Below are 18,919 nucleotides of genomic sequence, written 5' to 3'. Positions count from 1 at the left end.
AGACTTTTAAAAAACTCATAGGTCACATTCCACCACAAAACAGCATAAAATATTTTTCAAAAAACACAACAGCATGAAGCCGGTAAAAAAAAATTTAATAGGATTGTTCATTTATAAATAGATATTTTCATAGTTAGAGCATAGAAAACGTATTTATGACCTCCTAAATACATTATGAGAGCCCTCTACACATGAAATAACAACCCTATAGTCACCTTTACACTTATATGACCCAATATAGTATACATTATAAAAGTAAATAAGCCATTTAAGACATAATTAAGACTTTAAAAAATTAATAGGTCACATTCCACTACAAAACAGCATAAAATATTTTTCAAAAACCACAACAGCATGAAGCCGGTAAAAAAAAAATAGGATTGTTCATTTATAAATAGATATTTTCATAGTTAGAGCATAGAAAACGTATTTATGACCTCCTAAATACATTATGAGAGCCCTCTACACATGAAATAACAACCCTATAGTCACCTTTACACTTATATGACCCAATATAGTATACATTATAAAAGTAAATAAGCCATTTAAGACATAATTAAGACTTTTAAAAAATAATAGGTCACATTCCACCACAAAACAGCATAAAATATTTTTCAAAAACCACAACAGCATGAAGCCGGTAAAAAAAAAATAGGATTGTTCATTTATAAATAGATATTTTCATAGTTAGAGCATAGAAAATGTATTTATGACCTCCTAAATACATTATGAGAGCCCTCTACACATGAAATAACAACCCTATAGTATACATTATAAGAGTAAATAAGCCATTTAAGACATAATTAAGACTTAAAAACTAATAGGTCAACAGCATGAAGCCGCAAAATTAACTAACTTGTAATAACTCACCCTTGACCTCCATTCTGCTTTTTCTTTCCACAAAGGTGCAGATGCAATCATCAGGCAGCACAAAGCAGCTTGCCTCAGAATCACAGCACTGCTGGCCTGTAAGGATCTACTGTGGATCGGCACCAGTGCAGGTAACACTTCGATCGTTGCTGTCATTGAAACGTAGCCACGAGATGCTAGCTTTATTGTCATTACATTTCTATTGTTGTTATGTTCGTATGTTCAACTCAAACACAACCTTTTTTTCTTCCAGGGGTGGTCCTCACACTCGCCATCCCAGCAGTGAGTTCTGGAACTGGAGCATGTGCGATGAAAAGCCCCCCGGTTCCGATGGGTTCTGCGCATGGACACACAGGCCATGTTCGATTCCTGACGTCAATCGAGTTACCGGAAGGTTTGGGAATGAACTTTCCTCCTCCGGTATTGGACACCACAGGTATATTTTTGTTATTTAACTTTTTACAAACATTAAACACTTTTCTTGTATTGTATATTACAATATTGCCCTTATTTTGCAGAAATAATGTTTATTTGTGAAATGCATCAAATACATTAAAACATTAGTTTGATGGAGGAGCTGATATCGGTTCTTAGCGGTACTGGTACGGTAATAAAGTGCCGGATATCGGGAAGAGAACCAATATCGGACATCTCTGATGGTAATTTTAAGATAACGGTGATCAATGAAGTAGTCATCAAAGTAGTCATCAAAATACTTTTTTGTATTCAATGTAACAGTTGTTTTTTTATTGATTCATTCATTAATTTTCTACCACTTTTCGTCACGAGGGTCGCGAGGGTGCTGGAGCCTATCCCAGCTGTCTTGGGGCAAGAGGCAGGGTACACCCTGGACTGGTGGCCAGCCAATCACAGGGCACATATAGACAAACAACCATTCACACTCACATTCATACCTATGGACAATTTAGAGTCGCCAATTAACATTTTTACTGATATTAAAAATATTCATTTTTAATTTTCCAAAACCAATACTGCAACTTAGTGTTGTCTAATTTTTATTTTTATTTTTATTTTTATTTTTATTTTTATTTTTATTTTTATTTGTATTTGTATTTGTATTTGTATTTGTATTTGTATTTGTATTTTTATTTTTATTTTTATTTTTATTTTTATTTTTATTTTTATTTTTATTTTTATTTTTTTTTAGAACTAAGCACGATGAGTTATTTAAGGCCCAATAATCATCTCCATCTCCCGGCTGTTCCATACAGGCAAACAGTCCCAGTGTGGCAACACGGTTGATGGGAGCCTTCAAAGGCGTGATTCGGCACGTCGCCGCACCTCCGCCCACCTGCTTCCTAAAACCGATCACCTTGTCATATCGGGCGGTGATGGTTACGAGGACTTCAGACTGAACAATAGCGGTGAAACCGTCGGACGAGATGACAGCACCAATCATCTTTTGCTGTGGAGGGTCTGAGACCATCGAGCCCCCGCCGGACCTTTCTTCTTTGCTGCATTGTTTTGCTCGGCTTCACCGGTTTCTAGGTGTATTTATTCATCAAGATGTCGAAATTATTATATCAATTATTATATTCATTTCAAATCCATCCATTTTGTTTGGCCCCTGGCTGATCCGATTAGTCATCATATCAGCCAGAGCTTCTGGCGACACCTAAAATGCAACATGGAATGAGCATGAAGGGAAGGACCGGAGCACATTAAACAAGTGCAATATGTAGAGATGATGTGTCAATCATTTTATGTCCGCCTCTTGCTTCGCAAATTAGTCGACATTTATGATTGGATATACATGAATGTGTTTTTTTCCACAAATACTGTAATCATCACATATCTAGCTTTTCTATTTAACGGTTAACGACGATGCACAAACACTCATGAAGCAATGTGTCATTACAGTAAAAAAAAAAAAAAAGTGCATTACCATGACGATGCCAAAGCCCTTCTTTCTATGTATAGCTTAGAACGCTTTAAGGATCTGAAAGGATTTCTTTTGCCAGTATCATCAGATCACCAGCTCAGTGGTTGCTGACTTCTTTCTAGTTAGGTAGCAGATAAAGATAGTTATGTACAGTATTTATGTATTTTTGAGTTCAGCACTTAATTTATAGAAGATGTAGCATTCACTTATTGTTTTTTTTTTCGGTTGAGGTCATTGGAGGTCGGTCATCGCCAGAGTTCAAGCACACACACACACCACTTCAAGAAAAGAACTTCAAGAAAAAGAAGATTGTATTTGGTTTAAACACAATTTGAACATAGTCGTTATATTAGGGGTGCAGGCATGGAAAATTTTTTATTTATGTTTGTGACAAAAATGTTAAATGCAGTTGACATCGGATGTCTGAAAAACACTGAGAGGAGATTTCATAATTTTGCTGTTATTTCAGTATTGTGGCAAATGTGTGCTAGATACTGAGTAGGTCAGAAGGACAAGGCTTAAGCACCTGCACGTGCCTTCAGAAGGCTACAGGTTAAGCCATTTTACACACACACACACACACACACATTGATGTCAGTGGAAGGACGGGCGTGCACACACACCGTCACCTCAGGATTTGAGATTTAGCGATTGTTTTCGATCCCTTCAAGCCTAGAAAACGCACCCCGTGAGGCATCTGTGCTCCTCACCTCAGCCTTTAAGTGCAACCACACCAGGTGAACTCTCTCGCTGGGAAGGGGATCTAATAGTAAAGTGGATTAACCGTAGTGATATCTGCTTGCTAGTTAATGAGATCTTTGCCTAGCCTGTTGCACCAGTCACCCTGCATGTTTCATGTCATGTCTTTGATGTATTAAAAAGAGGTTTGCATGCAAGGACTACATGCACCATGTTACCACCACAATAATAAACATTGTCTAAAGCAGAGAATAAGTGTCTTTAAAAAAAGACAGCATGCCATGAAACATAAATTATCAACAATATGCATTTTATGTGCCAAATCCAGTGTAAATGCTGTATACTCATGCAAGCTGAAGGTCCATTGCACCCCCCCCCCCCCCCAATATGATGTGTGTGGTCTGCAAATGTGGCATTCATGCAACATCTGTGTGCAGTGCTTTACACTAGGTTGAAATAGATATCTATATTGGCACTTTTCTAAAATTTTTCTAATTTTTTGGCTGAAATTATATCTTCCCCAGGAAATTAAGTGTCTCTCGACGTTTGATTTTACTCCACAAATATTAATTTTCCAATTGCTTATTACAGAGAAACCTCTTCATGCTTGATATGGGCATCATCAGTCTTTATTGTTGTAAATATTGGTACAAAAAGGCCTATTTCTGTAAATAATGCACACGTCCTGAATTGTCTATATGAATCTAATGGCATATTTTTATATATTTCTGTAAGTTTTGTGTTATTTTTTTTTTGTCCGGTATGCCCTGTCAGTTCCACATTTAAATTATACGCATGTCATGTTTCCATAAAAAAGACTAAGGTGGCCTCTCTTGTGACCAAACAAAACATCCGTGCTATTTGTGTCGTCGCTGGCAACAGTTTGGACTGTAATTGTGACTGCAGTGTGATAGATACAAGCAGGGAAACAATGCAGGTGCAGGACAACCAACTGTTTGTAACTTTTGACAGTTGGACTTGTCAGTCACTTCCTGTATTTACCTGTTCTTGTTATGTCATTGTTGGTTCATACTTGTAATTAAATAAGTTCACTGGTGCCACTTTGTCACTCTTTTATTTCCAGGTACGTAGCTGCCATGGAGTACAGGAGTCACACTGAAAGCGTTCATTCCACCTCAATATGCAGTACATATGTCAGTCCCATTAGTTGATACAGTAGGTTGCTATATATATATATATATAATATATGTGTGTGTGTATGTATGTATATATATATATGTGTGTGTATGTATGTATATGTATGAATATATGTATTCATATATATGTATATATATGTGTATGTATGTATATGTATATATATATGTATGTATGTGTGTATATATATGTGTGTGTATGTATGTATATGTATATAAGTGTATATGTATGCATGTATATATGTATATGTATGTATATGTGTATATATGTATGTATGTATGTGTGTATATATACGTATATATATATATATATATATGTGTGTGTCTGTATATATATATGTATGTATGTATGTACGTATATATGTGTGTATGTATGTATATGTATATAAGTGTATATGTATGCATGTATATATATGTATATACGTATGTATATGTATGTATGTATATGTATGTATGTATATGTATGTGTATGTGTATATATGTATATATGTGTGTATGTATATATATATATATGTGTATGTGTGTGTGTGTGTATATATATATATATAAATGTATATAAACACATCAAAAACATTCAGAGAAGAACTGAAAATATCGACTTAATCGCAATGATATCGCTCTCACACCGATACCACTCTTGGTATCGACGCCAACTATATATATATATATATATATATATATATATATATATATATAAATGTATATAAACACATCAAAAACATTCAGAGAAGAACTGAAATTATTTAATCGCAATGATATCGCTCTCACACCGATACCACTCTTGGTATCGACGCCAACTATATATATATATACTATATATATATATATATATATATATATATATGTATGTGTATGTATATATATATATATATATATATATATATATATATATATATATATATAAATGTATATAAACACATCAAAAACATTCAGAGAAGAACTGAAATTATCGACTTAATCGCACTGGTATCGCTCTCATACCGATACCACCCTTGGTATCGACGCCAAGTATATTTGAATCGACCCGCCCACTCCGAGCTCCCACAAAGGAAAGCAAAGCGCGCGACCGACAGGACTGTCATCACCAACCGGCATCGTGGTTTTCGTCTTTTCTCAAGCCAAGTGTTGTTTTATTGACACCCCCACTAACTCTATCCTTCGTATCTGGTGATGGTCCCGTCAGAGCTTTGAATTCAGCTACTTTTATTCACCGAAACCGGTAAGTTTTGACAACTTTAAACTGCTGTCTGGGTGGTCGCCGAGTGTTTAGTTGACGATTGACGGTGGATGATATCGCTAAGGTCGCATAAGACTAAAGGTTGCCTTTGTTGTGTGTTTTATTAGGCGGTTCTGGTTTTATTTGTTGTATCTCATCCAGATGGTGATCCGAACAAAAGGATCACCATCTGTTCCAGTCATTGTTCGTTAGCTTTAGTCGTTAGAATACTTTTTTCCTGTGATGTCTTCCAACAATGCTAAGATGTTCCTGTAGAGTTCATTAAACAGATGCGAAACTGAAGAGTGGTATATTACACTTTATGACGTCATTTCCGTCAGAATGACTCCCCTGCTTTTGAATTATTCGTCTATTAACTTTGTACATATTCTCTAGGATAGTTTTCGGCTTGAAACCCCACACTTGTAGGTGTATGAGCATGGGCGGTGCAAGAGCCTTAATTTAGCATTACAGTGATATATAAAATATTACATTTACAATCTTCATGTACAGTATGCACATATTTCACAATGTATTTGCTAAGGCCAGCCGTTCAGTTGGAAGGAAATTCTCAGCATGAGCCAAATACTTTGCTAAAGGACAAGGAAATGAACATGGAAACCTTTTCTAATGAGTTGTTTTGATGACGTACCTCTTGGCATCACAGATTGGCATCATTGAGAGTAATCATCATGCATTTTGACTCTTGCATATGCAGCTCTATATTGTTATAGGATGTGAAATATTGATATTTCTGCATATTGATACATGAAAGGAGGCTGGAGACACAGTTTTTTTTTAAAGCAACCAATGTAAGTATGCTGAGATGTTTATTATAATATTTAAAGTAAAACAGTCTGCATCTGAGTTTTACTAAGTGATCGGTGAGGTGACAAAGGGTATTATTAATATGAATGAACTTTTTCTCCTCATGTTATACTTTTAGCTAGCTTTTATTTTATTTAAATTTTTTACAAATATTTCAAGTTTCTTCTCATGTTACTATAACTTTTATTCAACCTTCACGCCCTTAGATTGTTTTTTTGTTGTTGTTATTCCGACTGTAAAATACAATGACATTTTTTTGTTTTTAATATTTGAACTACTCCCATTTTCCTGACTTTATTCTCTTAATAATTTGATTTTATTTATGTAAAATTACAGCTTTTTTTCTGAGTTTTGCTTTTTTTTTCAAGTTTTCTTTTTTAATTGTATTTTTTGAATGACCCACAGGCCACATTGTCTTTATTCTCATAGTATTTTGACTTTATTGTAATAATACTAATATAACATTTACCTAGCCTACAGTTCCTAAAATTGCAACTTTATTCAGGTTTTGTTTCTTATATTACAACTGTGAAATAAAATTACATCTTTAGTCTTTAATATTTCAATGTAATGCTATTTTTTCTTATGACCGTATTCTCCTGATAATTTGTCTGTACAGCTTTTTTTCCCCATCTCTCCAACTAAAATCATTTGAATTGTGATCCATACTTAAAGGCAGCTTTAACGCTTACATATACTGCATCAGGGATGGATGACTGCATGTACATTAATGAGTACACTCAAATGATTTTCCAGCTAAAGTACTATATTTTATTCATTATTTTAATGCTTCAGAAGGTTGAACTTGCCACCAATTACCAGCGAACACATCACGCTCTTTAGTACGGGTAAGTCTCTTTGTGATGAAACACAAGTGAGTGATTGTGTGCGTGTGTCATGTATTGCAAAGTATACACTCAGTCCCTCGTGTTAGTGGTGATGCAGACATGGGATGGTTACAAAACAACTGCTGAGTAATGGCAATGCAGCCAACAAAGGAGGAAATTGAACCTCTTGTCATTTGCAGCACTTAAAAAAAAAACAAGTGGTATGGAATCCAGCTCAACCCACAGCACGAGGTTCGTACAAATATTTCTTCTCACCATGCCAGCATTTCATTCACATTTTTGGTTGTAACAGAATCATTGACGGTTTGATTTCATTGTTGTGGGAGACGAGTAGGCCGGTAGGAAACCTAACAGGAGTAATTGGTGATGCTGTCGTTTCTCGTGCTCCACTTGGTTCTGTCCGCTCAACGACTCACGTTCTATCTTGATGACCTCAGTTTGTGCTGGTGTTCCATTGCATTGGAAAACAACTGACATCATGGCAGCCACCCCAAGGTTAAAGAGAGTGAATGGTAGACTCAATGCTTGACATGCAAGAAATGTGTGCGTGGGGACACGGTCCCATAATGGGGTATTGTCTCATTATGGTAAATAATATTTACATCAGAAACGGTTGGTATGTATTACCAATGCAAAAGAGGTCCTAACTTACAGTAATCATTTTGGTTAGTTTAAGCATATTTATATGGTTTTCATGTGATGCTAAAAGCCACTCATCAGGTGTAATACTTTGGTTAAAGTTAGAGCAGGCTGATCATTCGATGGTGACATGTGAGTGCACAATGTGACATTGTGTCAGGTGTTGGTATTTTAAAGCAGCACTGCACTTCTGCTATAGCATATTTCAGCATAATTAATCCCATAAATACTTCTCATGAATCCAAATCACATTGATCACATAGATTCAGGCTATTTTCATTACAATGCTTAGCCTAGCCGTGATTTATTTACCGTGCAATTAATAGCAATTAAATCAGTTCCTTGTTCAAACACATTGTCTAAGACATTAACTATACAAGCACTGTGAATATTATTGACTGTCTGCAAATATCATTGACTGTCTTTCAAGTGGAGAAATATGCTGTAGCAGCTCTCAGAACAACCAGGCTGTAGATGACCACACTGCATCCCACCTTGCACCACTGCAAATTTGTATGACATTACATACTGTATGTGCTATATAAAATACAGCCGGATGTGCTTTCTCTTTAAATATTCTTACATAGACATTGACTGACCCCAGCTTTAAGACAGCCTACACAATTAATATCAAAAAGATGTATTAGAAATGGTTGTAATTGCAAAGATAATAACTGAACTGTAAAAATAGTGTTTGACACAGATCCAGTAATAGTATAAATTATAATGTTTACAGACAGGGAGGAAAGCTTTGACATCACAGGCAACGTGCCGTTGTAACAATCTGACTAAACATAAGGAAACTGGAATGTGTTTCTGAAATGAGATTATGAAAAATGTAATGGAATTACAATCTGCATCAATTGGGGACACAAAAAAATCACTCACCCTTGTAATTTAAACTCAACTTACCTTTCCTTGTGGTTCCTTCTATTACGCTTATATCTATTTTTGAAAAGAAGTAAACACCTTAACTCACCACTCATTCAAAACAACCCCAAAATAAAGTCCACAAAACCACAAACCTTGGAGGTGAAGTCTCTAACTAGTTTGTGGTTAAAAAACAACACACAATATCTTACATAATTGCTGTTTTTTTTTAATTTCTCCCTTTTCATGTGTTTTGAATGTGCTTGTTTTGTTTGCACATATAATGACACAGCATCATGGGAGAGATTCTTTGTTTGTTGTGCAAGAGGGGATATTCTTAGAGGTGTTGATGTGCTGTTCCTTCTCTGTCGACCTGTTATCCTTTTATTCTTTCTGGGTGTCCTACACGTCCATCCGTAAGAGTTGTACATGCAGAGATGTGAGATATACTTTATGCAGTAAAGTCATTCAAATAACACATTTTAGTTTATGTTTAAATTGCATTATCTTACCTTTTACCATCTGTCATCACTAATCAAACAAGACTGGACTAGCGTGATCTGTCTTAATTATACACTAGGTCCTATTTTTATTCCTGTCTTATAGATGATTGAAATATGTTTGACAAGCCTGCCAATGGCACAAGAGACTTCCTGAACCGTCAGCATCTTTTCTGTGTGCGTGTAAGCTGTAATTGAAGAGGCATGACTGAAGGGGTGTGTCTGAGATGAAGCTGACGTAAAATACAAGCAGGCACACCGATGTTTCCACTCTGCAAGTCTTATACCGGTTTCCATTGCGCTCTTAACCATTATTTGGAACCTTAAGACACTTGGAGTTTTGTCACATTTGGGTTTGCATTGAATTTGTGGCAGCACGTGCAACCACGTTTCTGTCTCGTGGTTTTCTTGTTGTTTCTTGTTGTCTGTCTCAGCTGTTCTGTGTCTTATGCACATAACAATTTGCACATAACAATTTCACATCCCTATTGTGGGAGTATGTTATGACTAACAGTACTGCCAATTGCATAATTTCACCTGGGTTTTATATGTGGACTCTCTCCAGGTGAATTATTTCTTTGAGTGACAGACATGCACACGTATAACTCTGTGTTTACGTCACAACACCCTGAATTCCAGTTCTGCTCATTGCGGTATGAGTCAGGAGGGGGAAGTGAGGAATACTTTGACATCAAGCTGTCCTGTCTGAACTTGCAGGGCGCTATGATTGTGTAATAAAATGTCATATTTTATGGGTTGCCTTCTCAGATTGGAAATGAGAGCATCATTTGGCTGTGTGACATAACATGCAAATATTGTGCATATTGTAATTTCTATTCAACTATTATCTCAATGCATATTCCATGACTAAATACCTGAATGAACTTGGTCCTGACCATAGCATATATCCTCTATTCTCTTCTACAGGTCATATGTACATAGCAGAATACATTGAAGAAGATGAGGAACCACCTTTGCTGCTCAGCTCTCGTCCTTGTCACGGTAATTACTTACATTTATATTTCTGAATGTGTGCAAAAAAACGTGGTCTATGAATTCAAGTGATTTGTGTTTTCCAGGTGTTTGGCTGTGGTTGGACTGCAGGTCAGTGTCGGTGGGGAGAAGAGTGTGTGTGTCTGCAATGTCCCGTTGGACATGAGCCTTCCAAAGTGAGCACAATTTTGCAACTTCCTATAGAAAAGAAAAACCTGCAGTGTAGTGATATTGATTAGGGAGCAACTGTTATTGTGACTGTTATGCTGGATAACTTGCACAACATTGAGGGAAGTGAGCACCATGCGAAGATAGTCATTGCATCAACAGTGTGATTTGTTTTGGTAGTTTTGTAGAAGAAAAATACATTACATTTTCAGAATCCACTCACAATGTCATTTTTTTAATCACTTGAATTTCTTGTTATTTTTCTTTTGTCAGCCTTGTGGTCAGATCCAGAGTCAGACAGAGGAAGTCCGGTGTCGTTCATGTCGCACAGGAACCTTCTCGGAATCATTCAACTCTGAACTGTGTCGTCCGCATACCCCGTGCAAACTCCACGGCCAAAAACTCGTAACCTCTGGCACCGCCAACTCTGATGCCGTGTGTGGAGACTGTCTGCCTGGGTAACAACCACAAATCCTTGTCTTTGTCTGTTCCCGATGCTATTTACTCCAGTAAAATACCATGATTGCTCTTTCATTACATAGTCTTTCTCTCACTGTAAAATCTAATTATACCCTCCCTGTCCTATTTAAGGTTTCAATCCAAAACTGTTGTAGGAAATGCTTCAATCAAAAGCTTCTGTGTAAAAAGTGAGCATATTTTCAATCTCCCAATCAGTCATCTCTTCCACACAGATTTGGTTATACACATTTAATATTTCTTTTTTTTTACCTCTTCAGCGTCTTTGCACGTCAGAAGGGTGCGCACGGTGGGAAAAGGCATTTCCACTGGTGGCGGAGGGCCCGTCAATGACACAGTTGTTCGCAGCGCTGAAGAGAAGACGGCCGAGTATGCTGTGTTTGCTTTGGTGCCAATCTTTTGTGTGATGGGGCTGCTCGGGATCCTCATCTGTAACATCTTGAAGAAGAAAGGATTCCGCTGCAATGCTGAGAAGGAGGGGGGGGATGCAGAGGCTGCTACTCATCAGAAAGAAGGTGAGACGTGAATGGCAAGGACTGAAATAACAGAAATAACAGAAATAAAAATATAACTAGCCTTCAGTTTTACACTGTTGCCTAGGCCAGAAGGTAGTATCAAAATGCATGTTAGACATTTTTCCTCTCTGTCCCGCTGTTTTGAACTTTAACCTTATATAGGCTCACTCATTACAGGTCATGCATGCGGTTATTTTTCCAAGCACACTGGGTTATTCTTGTGATTTTTAACATTTGAAAAGTGGAAAGAAAACATTCCCATCAACTAGGGTTGGGCGATATGGACCTTTAGCATATATCACAATCTTTTTGTGATGTATCATATATGATGATATAAAATTTAAAGTCTTGTATAAAATACAAAATGAGATGATGAGGATGGGGTGAAAGATCACGGGAGGGATAGCTGTGTGTAGTGTGACCCGACATAATGGCCGCTTATCCTCACAAGAGTCACGGGTATGCTGGAACCTATCCCAGCTGCCTTTGGTTGACAGGCGGGGTACAGACTAATTCTAAAGTATAAAAAAAACAAACAAAATTGCGACACCCTTGACCCAAACAAAGCAAAAGTTACACCACACTTATCTAGTAGTGTATAGTAGAATAGATACTCCTGTCTTATGCTCTAATGAAGTACTCAAAATCCTGATTCATGAGCACTTTTTCCACCGTTCTTAACTTTTTGAAGACTTATATCTACAATCTAAACTCATAAGCATACATTTGCAGAGGCACAACACACCCATATCCTGCAAACTCCACCCACACAATCTTTCAGTGTAGCAGTAAACAAACACGTCTTCCATTGTGACAGATGATCCCATTATACTGTGTGCTGTGTATTATGTCACTGCTGTTGGGGTGTGTTTAAATCAGCTCCAATACAACAGCGTATGGGCAGCATGTAAGGCTGGGGAGCTGACGTGTGTAAGTAAACAGATTTGCTAAGCTGTGTTGGATTTTCTCTCTTTCACCTGGTGACACAAGGCTTGGAGAAAAGCTGTTACAGCTGATCAGCCATATGCCTTTTTCTGCAAGGACGTCAGCATTGGGGCGCAGCTGCTTATAGGGATGTCTCATACGGAGGACCATCAACAAATGGCAAAGAAAGCTAATAATTGATAGGCACATAAAAATGTATATTTTTAACACACATCTTGCTCCCCACCTACAAAACATTTCTCCTGTTATTTTGGATCAGCATTTGCAATAAAGGTGACTGCTGTAATTATTAGATTAGATTCAGCCGCAGAACCCTTCCCTTCTATTGCCATTGTTCACTCTGGACAAAATCCAGTTTTAAGCACTTATTAATTTGTTCCACGGTGCACAAGTAATTAGCATGTAGGCCGCACACTCAGGGAGAACTGGAAGATCTGGATTCGAATCGCCGTTGGGCATCTCTGTGTGGCGTTTGCATGCTCCTCCTGTGTGTGTGTGTGTGTGTGTGTGTGTGTGTGCATTTTGTCCGGGTACTCCGGTTTCCTCTTACATGGCCAAAAACATGCATCTTAGGTTAATTGGTGACTCTAAACCACCAGTTTGGAGGCAGGATTGACTGTCCAAGCTAGTGCTTCCGCATCCAAACAAACTTTTGCATCTCACAGCGCACAACTATTGTGAATACAGAGCAAAATCTCAACGCTTGACAAAAAAACATGATCACTGACGCATGAAGACATAAACAAGTAAGGTCTTTCTAACTGTGGCATCTATCTATGTTGTACGTTGTAGCTGTATTGTCACATATTTATAACTTGTTACCAACTTGCGGTGAATGAGATGTGTTTTTATTTTGTTTTGCAAAAATTCTGCCGTAAATGCTGAATACACTCTTTGTTGAAAACTGAAAACAATTTTACTATTTTAGCACTGGTGTATACGGTGCTGTTCATCTTCATTTTGACTAAGCATTGAACAGGTAACCATATATTGTGTTTCAAATTGCTTTAGCTTTAGAGCAGGGGTCTCAAACTCAATTTACCTGGGGGCCACTGGAGCTAGGGTCTGGGCAAGGCTGGGCCGCATCAGGTTTTCAAAAAAAAAAACAAAAACGCATTTATTAAAAACAGAAAAATATACAAACTTTTTCAGTGCTTTGGTTCCGATTTTCTACAATAAAAGCTCTGATAAAACATTCCACTGTTCTCAAATATCTTAATTTTGATTTTTCTGCACAAAAGATGAAAAATAAATAAACAAATCAAGAATAAAGAAAATCAATCAGTAATAAATAAATATAATAATAATAATAAAACGGTAAATAATAAAAACTTAAGAAACCACATATAGTTGATGGGTAGACAAATTATTTTTTTCAGATTAAAATGAACAAAGCATTATTAGAGCCCTGTAGACATGACAAAACACGACTATAGTCAAATTTTATACTTTTTGTATTTACAACATATTGCGCAACTGCAGGGCCTTGAGACACATGCTAACTCGCAAACTAGAGAGCTAGCGACCTAAACGGTAGCCTTCAAGTTATTTCCTTTAAACCTAAATAGCCAAAAACTTACCACTTCCACACGGATAGGGAGGATAACTATTAACAGTTATTTAACCTTTAACATGAACATTAATCAAACGTAATAATTTTTTCTGGGTACATGATACCATACAGCATCCATATCAAACTTGCGCGGGCCGCACTAACATTAAACTTTCATATCAAGGCCACGTGTTTGAGACCCCTGCTTTTGAGTGTGTTGAGAAATGACCTAAAAGGTTTAGGAGTTCTTTCTCTTGGAATCGCATTGTTGTGAAACTTGAGCCGTCTTTGCATCAAAAGGAAAACTCGCTGATCTTGCCAAATCTCTTCTCTCCGTGCTTCTACACTTTATGCAGCAACACCCCAAACTCTTCTCATGGGAACACGACACTCCTTCCGCTTCTCCTTTCCCAGCCGGATCAATAATTCAATGAGGGACTCGGCTCATAGTCTATGACTCCTCCTTTCACTCCTTTTCTTACCAGTGTTCTAACTTTTTTCTGTGCTTTTTATGTTTGCTCGTGCAGCTCTAAGAGAGGAAATTGTGCCTGTCCTCATTAGCCAGGGTGACATGAAGTGGATTTACGAAGGACGTACAGCACATAGACTTTTTTTTTAATTAATTGCAGTGCAATTCAGATGCAGAACAGCAAAACAAAATCTTTCTTCAGTCATCATGTAACTTCAAGTGCATTGTCTACCTTTTGGTGGTCCTATATGTAAAGTCTTGACTCCAGCACATATATCTCATCTGCTCCAGTCATGGGGAACACCCATGGGGGGTGATTTATATAGCCAGGCCTAGCTCTGCTCAGGAGAGCCAAGAGGAGAGCTTAAATCCCACTTGGCGAGGTCCTGGTGTTTGACTGTACATTGAAACGGAAAACTCATTAGAACGACAGGTGACTTTGCATCTGCACACACAGATCCGAATGGCACACTGAGCTCAATACTGTTAAATGGATGCTGTAATCCTCCCATAGCAACAATCCCTCTGGATACTGCTATTGTTATGGCCTATCAACATAACACCACTTAGGCAAGAGAGGCACAAGTACCTAGCTCGAAAAGTGTGGCCTTTACACAACAGAAGTACACACTCCTAAAAGACAGACGAGTACACACTTGCACACAAAGGAGGCCTTGCAGTCATACTGTGCACTAAGATACAGTTACATTGGTGCGCTGGTACACTACACAATACACGAAGCCTTTACATGCGAGTGCCATTTTTACTTCAACACGCCTTAGTATAAAGTGAACCTTCAGTTAATACTCATGTTTATTTACATCCCCATATTCTCTGATATTGCCCTCTTCATACATGTCTGACATCGGTGTTATGGGATGGTCATGGGGTTGCCATGGAGAAAGCCTTATCAGTCCCATTGTGTGCTGAGGCATGGTATCCCAGCAATGACATGCACTGTGTGAACTCAGCCAAACGCTACAAAGTGTCGCTGCTCTTAACGTTTTGTATGGGAGTTATGAATAAAGTTATCATAGTTAACAAAACACATCTGTAGGTTGGCGGGGGATTGGGTATACTTTGTGAACAAAGGATGCACAGACTTGGAAACTTTGCCTCGTACCAGGGAGGAATTTTAAGTAGTGTTGAAAAATAATCCTGTGTGAAGTTATTAAAACTTGTCTCATTTGTTTTAGGTAACAGTTATCCCTACATATCTGATGACTTGAATGACGACACAATTAGTGTTCTTGTCCGTCTGATCACTGAGAAAAAAGGTGCGTCTCTACACTGCCTGTAATGTATTACATTTGAACGGAAAATTTCTTACATACAGTAATTTGGTTTGTTTGGGATTATTGGCAATAATTTTAAAGCTATTGTGACGACTCAAACTGGTACAAACGCCGTTATTCCTTATCTCTTTCAGAAAATGCTGCTGCTTTAGAAGAACTGCTGCAGGAGTACGAGAGCAAACAGATGGCGCTGAGCAACGGCTCATTAATTAAGTAAGTCCACAAAAAAGCAGTGCCTCGGTTAGAGTCTGCCCTGGTTAGCGTGGTTTTGGTTAACATCGTGTCCTTTAGTGTGGTCGTTCATTCATTAATTTTCTACCGCTTATCCTCACAAGGGGCGTGCTGGAGCCTATCCTAGCTGTCTTTGGGCCCTTTTTTTAAAACATAAAAATGATGGGAAATGGTAATATTTCACTGGGTAGGCGCCTTCTCTTTAATTATAACACTGCATTTGCATGTTTCTAGGCAACACGAGTATGACTTGACATATTAGCATGATCAGCAAGACCTGAGCTGACTTTAATATTGGAACCTGATTGACATTTCAGTCATACACATATAGAGTAGTATCATAGGCAATTGGTGGATGACCGCTAAGACACATTTAGGTTGTCTAGGAACGTTCACATCTAGTTTGTCAATATTTTGACACCGCAGCTCATCCTCTCTTGTGTTTCCTTCCAGGCTTCCGATGCCGTCTCCCTTGTCCTCGTTCTGCACCCTCCCCAGACTGTGCCCCCACCAGTCGCACCTTCACACCATCTCCGGTCTCTCCGGCTTGGGACTCAAGCACGGTTACCGTTGTTCTCGCTGTGCCCAAAGGAAATGGCCCCCTGTGCTAATGCCCCATCTGGAACACTTGAAAGATCCACCACAGTCTGTCGTTCTCCCTTCCCTTGAAACATCCTCTGACCAGAAGAGGCCACCCCTCATGTCTGGAACATACGTCACCCCTCACTGTACACAAGCTGCTGTGCCAAACACTGAACCAAAGACTGTGGACTTCAATGAGGCGAAGGAAACGAGGGAAGGAGAGCTGAAAGTTCTTTCTGTCGGAAGGTGAGACACGCTTTGAACTTCCTTCACAATACAGACTTAACTGCAATACTCATAATTGTATAATACTTGACAGATTTCAAGTTGCTCACATCCCTGAATACAAGCCAGTCGTCGAGGAAACGAAGGCACCATCCCAGGAGCAACGCAAATCCCTTTTTGGCGGGATTCCCTTCTCTTCGTCTTCCTTAGCCAGCCTCATCAGGTACAACTTCAGTCTGCCCCCCACTGTGCTTTCAACTTGAAGAGACATGTTTCCAAATGCGCACGCACCATACATATGTTAGATGAAGTTGTACGTACTATATTGTACTGTATTGTACTGTATTCCAGGTGACGGTAGATGGTGTATGATAGGACTATACTTCTTGTGGGAGTAAGACTACTACTGACAACATTTTACCACTGGGGCCAAGTCCTGCTCCAGAGAACAGCAAAGAGCTTATCCAAAAGGAAAAGTCTCTGCGCTTAAGATAAAAACAGAGGTTTGTACGACATCATCGGATCCGAAGCTGTTATTACTCAGCACTTTAGGGGGCAGATGTGTGGAAGAATAAGGCCGGCTGTTTGAACTCCCATAACAAAAGACACATGCTTAAGTAAACACTCGGTTACGCAATAGGTACCAAGTCATTCTTCCCAGTGTAAAGGGAGGGCAAACTGGACTCCTGCTGTATGTGTGTGCATTCAGGTGCGGTAAACATGAAACCGGGGTAGTGTTCAGCACGATAAATGAACATAAATGAGGTTTTCATCCTCATGATCATTTTTCAAGGTCAAACTACACAGTAATAGCAGGTGGGGATTGAAAGAAAAATGTTCTATTCAGTTTCATTATTATAGCTCGAGTCGCTTCCTTGTTACCTGAGCTTTTAGACATTGGATATGTTGGATATAACATAGTCCCAACTGATGTATTGACAATACGCTCATAAATGACCTGCATCGGACGCCATCTCAGTGGCTTTTATTAGGGGTTAAGACACAAATAGACACATCACATGTCAAATCTCATATTAAAAAAAACACAACACATATATACTGTTTATGTATATAATATACAGATCGCTACAGATAAAATATTTCAGCAAAATGTTTCTTAAACTGCACCAAATTATTTTTCTCTTTGTCATTCATAACACAATATACTTGAATATACTTTTGTGTGACTTGGAATATTGACAACTAAAATGAATGGTGAGCTGCAGTCCTTACTTCAAATTCAAATAAACATACTGTATAGTTCACATTTTTTTTTCCAGTGGTTGCAGAATATAGGATTAGTGGTTTGATTTCAGTGTACTATTTGAAATCTTTTTTTTTTTTAGCTATTTTCACATGACAATATATTTGAAGGATATGATATTTATTGCTAATATTAACTTAATGTGCTGCTCAATGTATTTTTATCAGGCATTCTAAACAGGTTTTCAATCTGAAGTGTTGCTGGATTTAAAAACAAAATTCATCTCAATGTAATTGTACAGTATGTATAATTTTTACCGCTGAAATAAAAAAAAATAAAATATTTTGAATGCTTCTTAATTTTGAACTACAAAGTACTTGACATCTTGACACCAACATTATTGCAGTAGAGCAGAATCGCCATCTGGTGGTAAAATATCACAAGTGAAGTAGATTAAATTACCATAAATAAGGAATTTGTTACTGATTAGTTTATCAGAGCTCATCTGCTCTGTTTATGCAGTCATAATCAATATATTTGGACATATTGATACAAGGCAACGGAACTCTTACTCTGAATGGAACTCGTCTGAAGTCAGCTGGGACAGGCTCCTAGTGAGGGTAAGTGAATAGAAAATAGATGGATATTAATTGCAACTTATTGTGTGTTATGAATTAAGTTATATGGCAGAAAATAAAACATAAAACCAAACCGGGATTTTTTTCTTTTTCAAGCA

The 18,919-nt window shown here is 37.8% G+C and overlaps 2 protein-coding genes across 3 annotated transcripts in view; both read left to right on the top strand.

Moving 5' to 3' along the window:
* The window catches only part of arhgef17 (Rho guanine nucleotide exchange factor (GEF) 17), a 52,205-nt gene extending 49,618 nt beyond the window's left edge, over positions 1 to 2,587 (top strand). Inside the window, exons 22-24 of the mRNA XM_058079396.2 lie at positions 906 to 1,001; positions 1,124 to 1,306; positions 2,103 to 2,587. Of these exons, the coding sequence (XP_057935379.2) occupies positions 906 to 1,001; positions 1,124 to 1,306; positions 2,103 to 2,311 (488 nt within the window). The 3' untranslated portion in view covers positions 2,312 to 2,587. The remainder of the gene's footprint in view (positions 1 to 905; positions 1,002 to 1,123; positions 1,307 to 2,102) is intronic.
* A 3,087-nt stretch (positions 2,588 to 5,674) lies between these two features.
* relt (RELT TNF receptor) lies at positions 5,675 to 18,634 on the top strand. Of its 2 annotated transcripts, XM_058079034.2 has the most exons (11): positions 5,675 to 5,845; positions 10,455 to 10,529; positions 10,607 to 10,696; positions 10,962 to 11,146; positions 11,280 to 11,335; positions 11,426 to 11,680; positions 15,843 to 15,923; positions 16,076 to 16,154; positions 16,626 to 17,000; positions 17,074 to 17,202; positions 17,331 to 18,634. In XM_058079034.2, exons 2-11 carry the CDS (start codon positions 10,488 to 10,490, stop codon positions 17,332 to 17,334), a joined length of 1,296 nt encoding a protein of 431 aa, XP_057935017.2. In that variant the 5' UTR covers positions 5,675 to 5,845; positions 10,455 to 10,487; the 3' UTR covers positions 17,335 to 18,634. The 2 variants fall into 2 exon arrangements, with proteins under 2 accessions (XP_057935017.2, XP_057935016.2); XM_058079033.2 differs by lacking the exon at positions 17,331 to 18,634 and having other exon boundaries at positions 17,074 to 17,324.
* Positions 18,635 to 18,919: the final 285 nt, after the last annotated feature.

Source organism: Doryrhamphus excisus, linkage group LG8, assembly GCF_037039965.1.
Source record: "Doryrhamphus excisus strain RoL-2023G ecotype Guam linkage group LG8, RoL_Dexc_Guam_v1.1, whole genome shotgun sequence".
NCBI lineage: Eukaryota > Metazoa > Chordata > Actinopteri > Syngnathiformes > Syngnathidae > Doryrhamphus > Doryrhamphus excisus.
The sequence above is the reverse complement of the archived record's forward strand: the minus strand, read 5'-3'. Positions and strand labels throughout refer to the sequence as shown.

Coding starts and splice junctions, on each gene's coding strand:
- relt (XM_058079033.2), top strand. CDS start 10,488: ATGAGGAACCACCTTTGCTGCTCAGCTCTCGTCCTTGTCACG. Junction 10,530..10,606: donor CAGCTCTCGTCCTTGTCACG/GTAATTACTTAC, acceptor TGTGTTTTCCAG/GTGTTTGGCTGTGGTTGGAC. Junction 10,697..10,961: donor TTGGACATGAGCCTTCCAAA/GTGAGCACAATT, acceptor TTCTTTTGTCAG/CCTTGTGGTCAGATCCAGAG.